This window comes from Silene latifolia, chromosome Y (assembly GCF_048544455.1).
Source record: "Silene latifolia isolate original U9 population chromosome Y, ASM4854445v1, whole genome shotgun sequence".
Taxonomy (NCBI): domain Eukaryota; kingdom Viridiplantae; phylum Streptophyta; class Magnoliopsida; order Caryophyllales; family Caryophyllaceae; genus Silene; species Silene latifolia.
Window position 1 is genome coordinate 440,569,330 of NC_133538.1, and position 12,049 is coordinate 440,581,378.

At 38.8% G+C, this 12,049-nt stretch overlaps 1 protein-coding gene across 1 annotated transcript; it reads left to right on the top strand.

Annotated features, from left to right (window-relative positions):
* The first annotated feature begins 10,022 nt into the window (after positions 1-10,022).
* Positions 10,023-10,613, top strand: LOC141632669 (uncharacterized). The gene has a single exon (XM_074445193.1). It carries the CDS (start codon positions 10,023-10,025, stop codon positions 10,611-10,613), a length of 591 nt encoding a protein of 196 aa, XP_074301294.1.
* Positions 10,614-12,049: the final 1,436 nt, after the last annotated feature.

The following is a 12,049-nucleotide window of genomic DNA, read 5'->3' on the forward strand; positions in this document are numbered from 1 at the left end:
AAAAGAATAGCCACTTTCCTCATCTAAGTGGCGGAAATTATCTACAAGGGAAGCAATTCAAGGGTACACACTCCTTCATAGATACAATTTCTTCAAACTACTAAGCCTAGAAGGATACCAATAAATCACCTCCAAAATGTGTCAAGCTAGGGTACCTTTGTCCTCAATCGTTAAATGCTTTTGTCAAGAGTAGACTCCCAATGGCGTTAGAAACACTGGAGGATCGCGGAATTCCCCCTCTTGCCTAGACAAGAAGAAGGGTCGTCCCCTCTCTACCATGCACAAAAATGGATACGGTGGATAAAGGGATCGATAGTTTTTGAGTTTCATTTTGGGAGTTTGCTTTCGTTGTTGTTTTTCCCCCCAATTTCTTGTGGCATATAACATTTGAGAACACTTTCTTTTTGCCATTTCTTTTTGATTTTTGGCTTTTCAATACTTGACAACTTTTTTGCATTTCTTTTTGAACATTTTCAAAGTCACCCCAATTAGTAACGAGGGTGCCTTGTATTTGAAGCTTAGGAGTTCTATTTTTTTGCTCCTCTTTTCATTTGATGCATTTTTCCAAACTTTCTTTCACTTTTCATTTCTTTGAACTCAAATTGATTTCTTTTTGTGCCCATTCCCTTTGATGACAAAAATGTATGGTAGAACATGGATGAATGATGGAAGTATGCATGGTTTCAAGGGTCACCTTGGAATAAACGGTAGCCAAAGAGTTATCACACCACAAGGTACTCTTGACTAGGCCTTAAACCATGGGTCAAAGGATACTAGTATGACACATCCTATGGTGTTTTACAAGTATTCTAACAAGCAAAGTCTTAAGAAGAAAAAGTATCTACTAGGGCCTATATACACTTGTCAAGCTTCCCAAGTAGACGGTTTCGCAAAATTTTTCTAACATGCAAACTACATGCCATGATGCAACTACCATATATACATCCTAATGCAAATGTTTCTACCAACTAATATGCCAAATAATCTAAATGCAAGTCCTAGGTTCACATTGTTATACCGCATCAATCAAAATAAAGCCACATAGTCATTAACATAAAGAGGAAAACGGAGATTGGAAAGATCATACCATGCGGTCTTCAATATCCTCATGTCTCGAATGTGGCGTAGTCAATCAATGTGAAAAAGGATAAAACAAACAAAAATATATACAAAAATATATACATGACTACACTACAAAGGAAATGAACATGTTTTTGGATTTTTCAATTTTTCAAATTTTTATGGGTTTTGTTTTTATGAAATTAAAAGACATATTTTTGTGATTTTTCGAAATTTTTCAATTTTTATGCATTTTTGGAATATAAATTCCCATCCCCCACTTTATTTTGGACATTGTCCTCAATGTACATGTAGGAGTAGGAATAAAAAGGAAATACATGTTTTTGGATTTTTGATTTTATGGAAATTGAAGTGCAAATGCAATGATATGATATGAATGAATGCATGCTCTAACTAAATGCAATTCTATATGACATATATAACAAATGAATGCAATCTAAACTATACTATATGATGCATGATTTCTAGTAAGCTATGGTCACCTATGATCAAACCTCCCCAAACCGATTTAAACACTATTCCTAGTGTAGAAAAGAATAGGATTGGTCATTAGTGATTATGCATGAATTCTAGTCTATATGCAACTAACTACATGAATCATGTGAGATATAATACAATGCAAACTACACTAAATGCATATATACAAATTAATGGTTTTTAAGGGACTCCATCAAACCAAAGATTATCAATTAACAATTTCATGGAAAATCATCACTAGCACTCAAAGCACGTAGAAGTCGGTCAAATTCTTAGGAGTGGGACATGAATAGGCATGCATAGCAACACAAGATTATGCAATTGAAAAATGCCCATGTAAAAGACCGAACAAGCATATCAAGAGCATCATGACAAAAATCATAAGAGAAATTATGGATGGTAGAACCATGAAATGGGTAGTTGGTTGGCAATTCACTCAACTTATCCTCCAAATAGTCAAAATCACCACATTCAATGCAAGTACTCTCATTATCATCCAAGGTGATTTCAAGAGTGTCTATTTGAGGTTCCCAGATGTCCTCATCATATTCCTCATCCCAACAAGGTCCATTATCAAAGGGGTTGTCATAGCAAGGCTCACCAAGCTCAACACAATTATCTCCCTCAAATATATCATCCTCAAAGGGTGAGTTTTCACTCAAGCTCACATCCATATCATTCTCACTTTGCCCATTAACATCAAATTCCATGGAGGTTGATTTCATTGAAACACAAGAAGAGTAGGATGACGGCATCCAAGCATTAGTTTCACAATCAAGAATGTACTCCTCCTCATCATCACTCTCCTCATCTAGCACTCCATCTTCCCAAGGTGGGGTAATTTTATGGACAAAGTGGGTTAACTCAAGGTTATAGGAAGGTTTCTCATCCTCACAAATCTCATTTTCATCATAGTTTTCCTCAATGAATTTTTGAAATGTGGCTTTTATCACTTCCATTCCTTCCTTGGCATTCTCAAAGATGTCATGTATAGTTTGCTTAAGACAATGGGTGGTCATGAACTCAACAAATTCCCAAAATTCCTCACAACTCATCTCACATATCCTACCACCACTCAAGTGAAATGCCAAGTTGCGGGTTTCAAGGTTCATGCCATTATAAACAACACAACATGCTTCATAATTTGAAATAGTAAAACCATGATGCCAAGCATGAGTCATATAATCTTCAAATCTTGCAACATATTTATCAAATGATTCATTTTCATATTGCCAAAAAGTGAATGTAGACATGTTGAGCATGTGAAAAAGAACAAGTACAAGAAATAAATTCCCAAGGAACCAAAATTCCTCAAGAAGAAGCACAACTAAAACTAGACAAAAGAACAATTCAAATAAACAACACCGTCCCCGGCAACGGCGCCATTTTGATGTGGCATGATGTCGTCACTCATCCAATCAAACACATTTATAATACTCAACATACAACTAGCTAGTGGTAAGTCGAGGTCGATCCATGGGACGGTAGTTACTCAAATTATTCAATCTAATTATGGTTATGCTTGGGGGTTGTCACAATTATAATGGGTTGATGATTCTAATCTAATAAAGGCAATAAACAAGCAACAAAAGGAAAGATGTAAACAATTGATTAAAAAGCACTAGGATATCATGGGGTCATAGGGGAATCATGGGAATTGATCATACAAACATGTTCTCAAATTATAAGCAAGCAATTATTGTTGTGATGGATTGAGTTGGGTTATATCTTACAATCCTAGGAAAGTTTGGGTCCCGGAGCCGAATCGATTAGATTGTACAACACCTACAAGTCGACTTAATCTTCCCTACTCAACAACATGCATGTTCTAATGAGACTCGAGTTGGTTTATGTCTTACAAGTCTCATTGAAAAGATAAGAGATAGTAGTAAATGCAAGGATTCATAGGCTTAGCATTTCATCAAACATAACATGTGCATGAGTTGAGATCAAAACAAGCAAGCAAATAAACCATGAAAGCATATTAATTTAAGCATGAATCATTCCCCATGTTGGTTTCCCCTAATTACCCATTAATCCTAGCTAAGTAACTACTCACTCATGATCAAGTTTAACATGTTAATAAGGTTGTCAATCATACTAACAAAGCCAAACATGATGAACAAGTAAGAAAGATTTAACAATAATTAAACAAGGATTAAGAGAATTATACCTATGGAGATTCCAAAATAATAATGCAAAGAATAATAGAAGAACTTGATGATTGATGGAAGGTTGTCAATCTCCCAATAAACCCAATAATCTTCTGAAAACCCAATAATAAACTTGAATTACTCAATAATAAACTTGAACAATGATTAAAGGAAAGATTAATGTGTAATTTGTGGAAAGATTAAATGATAATCTATTCTAATCTACTCCTAATCTAATCTAAAGAAGGATTAAATTAACCTAATGAAAACTTGATTCTATTGATTATTACAAATGGGGTATTTATAGTGGAAATTAGGTGGATGCATTAGGGTTAACTAAGGGCTAAACTAGTAATTACACTTTTGAGATTTGAGCAGGGAGACTCCGGTATTTTTCGAAGGAAGGGAGTCTTTCATTGAAGCTTGAAGGACGAAATTATCTTGTAAAGGAATCCGGGCGGATTAGAGTCGGACGGCGGATTTGGGCGGTGCAATCCGAGCGGATTCGGGAGTGGGGCGCTCGGATTGTTGAGGGGGAATCCGAGCGGATTCCAAGGAGGGACGCTCGGATTGTACCAAGGGAATCCGAGCGGATTGGGAGCAATCCGAGCGGATTGTAGCGAGGAACGAGCGTCTTGACGTAAGACGCGCGGATTGCTGTACAGCTTCTTTGTTTGAGCTCGGATTGTAAAACGGACGTCATTTTCTCATCCGGGCTCCTATTGGAGTGATTCAAAAGCCTAGATCGCTTATTTTTTCGACGCCGTTCCATCTAGCACATTTTCAGAGCCAAAGGAGCAACCCTTGGTTCGGTTTTTGAGCGATTTCTTCTTGTAATGCCTTCCCTCTCGTCATTATTACTTTTAACCCTTTGATCCTTCTACATACACTTTATTCCTACATCTTTGGTCATCATTCTTGCCTCCTCTTCATACTAGTCCATCTAATATCATCAATAAGCTTCCAAATATGCACGAAAGACGGGAATTTCCGCCTTATTATCTCCTTTTCTACAAAACATATGAAATGCGATAGAAAAGCAAATAGGAAGGTTTTGACGGATAAAATGGCCATAGAATGTTATAATAGTATGCAAAATAGGCTCAATTAGGGGACTAAATGTGCGCAAATAATGTTCACATCACTACTATAAATAGCAAAGAACAAGAAAAGAAGATACACACTTACTTACTCACTCATTTACTCGTACTTTTACTCTCATACTTGTAATCAAAACATTACTTAGCATTATTATTAAGCAACCACGCCTAAATCCTTCGCCTGACATACACATTCCCTGTCAGGATACCTAAAAATCATAGTGATAATCCCTCCTGGCTTGGTGCCCAAGGTATTTTCCCTTATTCGCAGGGTTTTTCCACGTATAAATTCTTGTGTCTCACTTTCTTATTTATTCTTTATTCACTTTGTAGTACTAGTCAGGCTACTTATTTTGAGTTAGATCACCCTGCAATTCGTTCCCTGGCAGGACATTGTCTCTGTGAGAATTCTTGCTAAAACAATTGGCGCCCACCGTGGGGCATCTAGCTCGAAAATAATCAAAACTTAATCCAAACAACACAAAAAAAAACAATTCCAAAAAATAATTGGAAACAACATTGAACAACAACTGGCTGCTGCCAATCAACAACTATTAGAAATGGAGCAACTAAAGCAGAAAATGGCCCAGGCTGAAGCCGAAGTCATGAAACTAAAAGAATTAGAATCTAGTCTGAAGCAAAGGCTAGGAGACAAAGCTTCAGGCTCAAAATTAAAGATTCGGCCTGGAACACCATTCTCTTCCATCATCAGGAACATTGATTTCTCCAACTTTGGCACTCCAACTCCATCCATATCCAAAACAAGAGATCATGACACAGACTCAGAAGACACTCCAAATGAAGAGGCTATTCTTAATCAGACTAACTCAATGAGAAACTCAATGAGAAATTTGAGAAGATTCTTGGAGTACCTGCAACCATTGAGGAAGCCAACCCTAAAAGTTATGCCGACTCTCCCTTCATGGATGATATAGCAAAGATAGATCTACCTAAGAAGTTTGTGGTCCCATCAATGAAAATTTATGATGGAACCACAGATCCAGAGAACCATATAGCCTATTACAAACAAAGAATGTTGGCAGCCTCCATACCTAGTGAGTTGCGACAAGTATGCATATGCAAGAGTTTTGGAACAATCCTGACCGAACCTGCCCTCTAGTGGTACAACAATCTGCCAAATGGAAGCATCATGTCTTTTGCATATTTGATAAACTCGTTCAACCATCAATTTGCCAGCAGTAGGGAACTCGAAAAGAGATCCAACGACCTATACAGAATCAAGCAAAAGCCTGGGGAGACAATCAGAGCATTCTTGACCAGATTCAACAAAGAGAATAAAGTGTCAATCCCCAAATGTGATGTTGGAATAGCCATGGAAGCTTTTAGACAGGGACTACCATTGGACAGTGATTTCTATGAGGAGTTGACTATGAAACCCTGTATGACTTTTGAAGACGTCCAGGCAAAGGCTATTGGCTACATCAGGCTGGAGGAAGACAAAAGCTTCAAAGCTGAAGCCACTGATAGTGCTTCAGAATATAAAAGATCTAACAGGAAAAGCTCCAATCACAGAGGAAGCAGTTCGAGGCCATCCCCCTATACTAGGCCTAACAGATCAGAAGTCAACTATGCTCATGAGCAACGAGGTAACTCCTATACTTATCCCCCTATTCAAGAATATAACTTCTCTGTTGATACTGCAGGATTGATCAAAAGCCTTGACAACATGGGAGACATTGTCAAGTGGCCTAATAAGACAGACAACCCTAACTCAAGGAAGGACACAACAAGATGGTGTGAGTTTCACATGGACATAGGAGATACAATAGAAGAATGGCTGGGACTACGCAGGTAAGTGGCCTACCTATTAAAGAAAGGCTACCTTAAAGACATGATGCCATCAAAGAACACATAAGACAACATATCAAGAAAGCACCAGGAAAGACCACAACGTGACTTACCTCCAGCACCACCCATCTATGAAGTCAAGTTCATCAATAGAGGATCTGAAATCTACGGCCTGACTAGCTCAGCTGCAAAGAAAATAGCCAGGGAGTCAAAAATGAAATATCTTTTTAAACCTAGAAATTTACCTCAACTTACTTTTGATGATACTGACATGCAGGGAATCTCAGATGTCCATCATGATGGCCTAGTCATTACCTTGCAAATAGGAACTGCACGTGTCCTGAGAATTTTAGTAGATGGTGGCAGCTCAGTCAACCTAATTATACTTGATGTCCTGAACGCAATGAAGATTGATGAGAACCAGATCATAAAGAAATCAAATGTCCTGGTAGGATTCAGTGGAGAAACTAAGAACACTCTGGGAGAAATCTACTTGCCAACATACGTTGAAGGAGTCTCATCATATGAGAGATTTGGAGTCCTGGATTGCCTTTCATCCTATAATGCCATCCTAGGCAGGCCTTGGATCCACAATGTTAGAGCTATTCCTTCAACCTATCACCAATGCGTCAAAATACCAACAGAGTGGGGAATAGCAACCATCAAAGGTGAATAAAAGTCTGCCCAGAAATATTATACTGAATCCTTAAAACCTTCCAAGGCAGGTAAGTCTCTCGCCTAGCAATTATAGTACCCTGTCAGGAGTACTTATGTGGCAGAAACCCAAATGGAAACAGATCAGGTAATTTTAGACCTTGAGTACCGTGACAGGCACATACTGATAGGATCTGATGTCCCTGATAATATCAGACCAGAACTAATAAGTTTTCTTAAGAATAAGTCTTCATGTTTTGCATGGTCCCACTTTGATATGACTGGTATAGATGCTAATATTATTACCCACAAGCTTAATATTGACACTTCATTTAAGCCTGTACAACAAAAAAGGAGAAAGTTTGCCCCTGAACGCAACTCTATCATTAATGAAGAGGTGGACAAAACTCCTAGACATGGGAATGATCAGAGAATTAATGTACCCTGAATGGCTAGCCAATGTGATTATAGTAAAAAATAAGAATGGCAAGTGGAGAATTTGTGTAGACTACACAGACCTCAATAAAGCCTGTTGAAAGGATCCATTCCCACTCCCTCACATTGATGCAATGGTAGATGCTACAGCAGGACATGAGGTACTAACATTTATGGATGCTTCAAGTGGATTCAACTAGATCAAGATGCACCCAGCTGACCAGGAAAAACTGCAGTCATCACGAAAAGCGGCATATATTGTTACACAGCAATACCCTTTGGCCTGAAGAATGCATGGGCAACCTACCAACGCCTGGTCAACATGATATTCAACGATCAAATTGCTGACTCAATGGAGGTCTACATTGATGACATGGTGGTCAAATCAAAGAAGGCATAAGATCATGTAAAAAACCTGGAAGTAGATTTCAAAATCCTGGAAGAATTCAACATGAAGCTCAACCCCTCCAAATGCCACTTTGGAGTCTCTTCAGGCAAATTCCTAGGATATATGGTGACAAAAAAAGGGATTGAAGCCAGCCCAGATCAGATAAAAGCCATCCTAGAATTGGAATCTCCAAAATCAGTCAAAGATATCCAAAGATTAACAGGAAGGGTTGTAGCCTTGAACAGATTCATATCCAGATCATCTGAAAGATGGAGATTCTTCTATGGCCTCCTCAGAAAGAACAAGTCATTTAAATGGATGCTTGAACATGAAAAAGCCTTCCAAGATTTAAAAACCTACCTGGCTACTCCTCCACTACTAGCCAAACCTAACAAAGGGGAACCCTTGACGGTTTACTTATCAGTCAGTGAAACTGCAGTAAGTGGAGTCCTGACTAAAGAAGTTGAAGGCCAACAACACCTTATCTACTATGTAAGTAAAAGTTTTCTGGATGCAGAAATAAGGTATGGATTACTTGAAAAATACTTACTTGCTTAACTATGCCTTGCACAAAACTAAGATCTTACTTTGAGAGTCACTTAATAATTGTCAGAACCAACCTGCCTATCAAATATGTCTTGAGAAATCCTGAACTTTCAGGCAGAATGGCAAAATGGTCAGTACAGCTAAGTATTTATGACATAGCCTTTGAACCCAGGACAGCAATTAAGTCCTAGGTCTTAGCAAACTTTGTGGCCGAATTTAGTCCTAGCTTAGAACCTGATCTCATAAAAGAAGTCAATCACCTAGACACCCAAAAACTAGGCCAGGAATGAACCCTACACATAGATGGAGCAAAAAATATAAGAGGAACTAGTCTAGGATTAGTATTAAAATCACCACAGGGAGATATAATAGCTCAGGCTATTAGTTGTGAATTTAAAGCAATAAATAATGAAGCTGAATATGAAGCTCCGATAGCTGGACTCAAGGTATGTATAGATCTTGGCCTGCAAAAGCTCAAGGTAAAAACTGACTTACTTTTAATTTCCAATCAAGTCAAAGGAACATATGCTGCAAAGGATTCCAAAATGGTTCTTTATTTAGACTACGTCAAAAACCTTTGCAAAAAGTTTAGTTCATTTGACATTGATAAAATACCGAGAGACTTAAACACTCAGGCTGATTCCATAGCCATCCTGGGATCAAATTTCAGCCCTACTATATTTGATAAGATACCTATTGTTCATCTGTTAGAACCAACCATTGAAAACCTTGACCAAACTTGTCCCATCAGTGAGGACACAAACTCTTGGACCAAACCATACTATGATTGGTTCTTACTGGGGATACTACCTAAAGACAGGCATGAAGCAAGGGCCCTTAGAGTTAAACCTTCCACATATACTATTATAAATAACATGTTGTTCAAAAATTCTTAGGCTGGACCTTATCCGCGATGCCTGGAGCCTCATGAAGCCAAACAGGTTATTGAGGACATACATGATGGATACTGTGGAAATAAAAAAAGGCGGCAGAAGCCTGGCAAGCAAGGTTCTAAGGACAGGCTACTTCTAGCCAACCCTTAGAGCTGATTACATAGCTTACAGCTCCAAGTGTGAAGACTGCCAACGTCACTCTCCATTCATCCATCAACCATCAGAATTGCTTCACTCCATCTCAGCTCCCTGGCCATTCATGAAGTGGGGAATGGACATAGTAGGCAAACTACCACAAGCTCCTGTACAAAAAGTCTACATGTTAGCCATGACTGACTACTTTTCAAAATGGATAGAGGTTGACTCATACAGGTAAGTCAAGGAGAAGGATGTCATATCATTCATCAAGCGTAATATCATATGCAGATATGACATCCCCTCAGAAATAGTATGTGACAATGGTACTCAGTTCGTGTGAAAGAGGACAATGGCTTTTTGTGCGCAATGGAATATTAACTTGGTAACTTCCACACCAGGCTATCCAAAAGCCAATGGACAGGTTGAATCTAGCAACAAAGTGGTGATCAACTGCCTGAAGAAAAAACTAAAGAGAAGAAAAGGCAGATGGGCCAAAGAACTTTCCTTAGTCCTCTGGGCTAACAGAACTACACCGAAGACATCCACATGTCAGACCCCTTACTCTCTGGTCTATGGTTGTGAAGCAGTGATCCCAGCAGAAACCCATGTACCAACAACTAGAAGTAACCTGAACACCATAGAGGAGAACAAGCCCTTACTACAGGATAGCCTAACCCTGACAGAAGAATTGAGGGATGCAGCCAGGATCAGAATAGCCTCCTACCAGCAAACAGTAGCCAAAAGCTACAAAAAAAACGTAAATATCAGGGTATTCAAGGAAGGAGACCTAGTCCTACGAAAAGTCTTCCCAAATATAAAGGACAAGAATGCTGGCAAACTAGCTCCTATATGGGAAGGACCCTACCTGATTGATTCAATAGTGGGGCAGGGAGCCTACAGGCTACAAACACTGGACGGAGAAATGATCCCTAGATCCTAGAACTTCTCCCACTTAAAACGTTTCCATGTATAAACTTATTATCATATGATTCAAATCAGGTAAGGCCATTAACTTTGTATCTTATCAGGCTGAAGTCTTATATTGAAAACCCCTGAATTAAATCGTATGACCTTTTTATGCTATGAATACATGCTTTCCTGCTAACTGTCATTTTACTTGAATATCTATCTGTTATATTCTTATACAAGTACAAATTCTACCATGACATTATGTTAAAATCCTGAAAACTTGTTTTACGCCTTTTTCCATAATTTATCTAGATCATTATAATCACAGGATTAAACAAATATTCAGGATTGAGGGCCACTCCACCCAACCTGAACAGCATCTCAGAAATGCTTCACAATACTTGGCATTTTGCCACATCCAAAAAATCACATACAAAAAACTGAGCTCAATACAAATAGACAAGTATGATGGTGAAAAAGACCAGACCACTTGTCTTAAAGCCCTCCTGAAAGGCTGAGGGCCATAAGCCGTCCTGACTGGCAACCACCTCTCTTACCCAGAAAAGCCCTCCTGACAGGCAAATAACCATGATTTCCTAAAAAATGATTGAGGGCCATAAGCCCTCCTGACAGGAATTACTCTAATAAAACGGTTCAAATTATATTATTACAGGTACCAATTAATCAAATCAAGACTCACAAAGGAATAAGAAAACACCATCAAATTTCATCAAGGCAAAAATAGCAGATCCAAAGTTTGCCCAGGGAACATCCCTCCTAGGTAGGACAAAATACTAGCAAATCTAAAAATAGTTTTTCCAGAGAACAACCCCCATGGATGGGCCAAAAAACAGTTACTCTAAAAAACTAAGCTGTTAACCTGCCTTGGAAGCAGTAGCAGAGCTGATGTTTTCATCAGCTGGCTCCTCCTCCTCTCCCTCATCCTCTTCATTATCAGGCTCACCACTTTTTTCTTTGGATGGGGGAGAATCAACTTCATCATCAACATGCAACTTGCAGAGGTTAGGATAGGTGGCATTAAGGTCAACCATCTCTTTATCAGGATTCCAGTATGGCCTGACTTCAACAGGCTCCTTCATGGCATCTACACGGCCCTTGCCGTAAAAATACATGGTAGCATCCTTGTATCTACCCTGCACCAAGTCCCTCTCAGCAGCAAGCTCCTCATTTACCCTCGGATGATCCTATATAGCCTGATTCTCAGCCTTCAATTCTTCTTGGACGGTGATAAGCTTGGCATGGATAGACTTCACAGCATTTTGAGCAAAACCTAACTTTGATGTCTCCACAACCAGCCGTGCTTTTTCCTGCCTCATTTTCCTTCTTTAGAGATTCATTCTCCGTTTTCAGCACTTCTAAATCCGTCTTCAGGGATTTAACATCCTTCTTAAGGCATTACACCTCCCAATCCAAAGTATCTTTGATAGCACTTGAAGACTCCAGCTG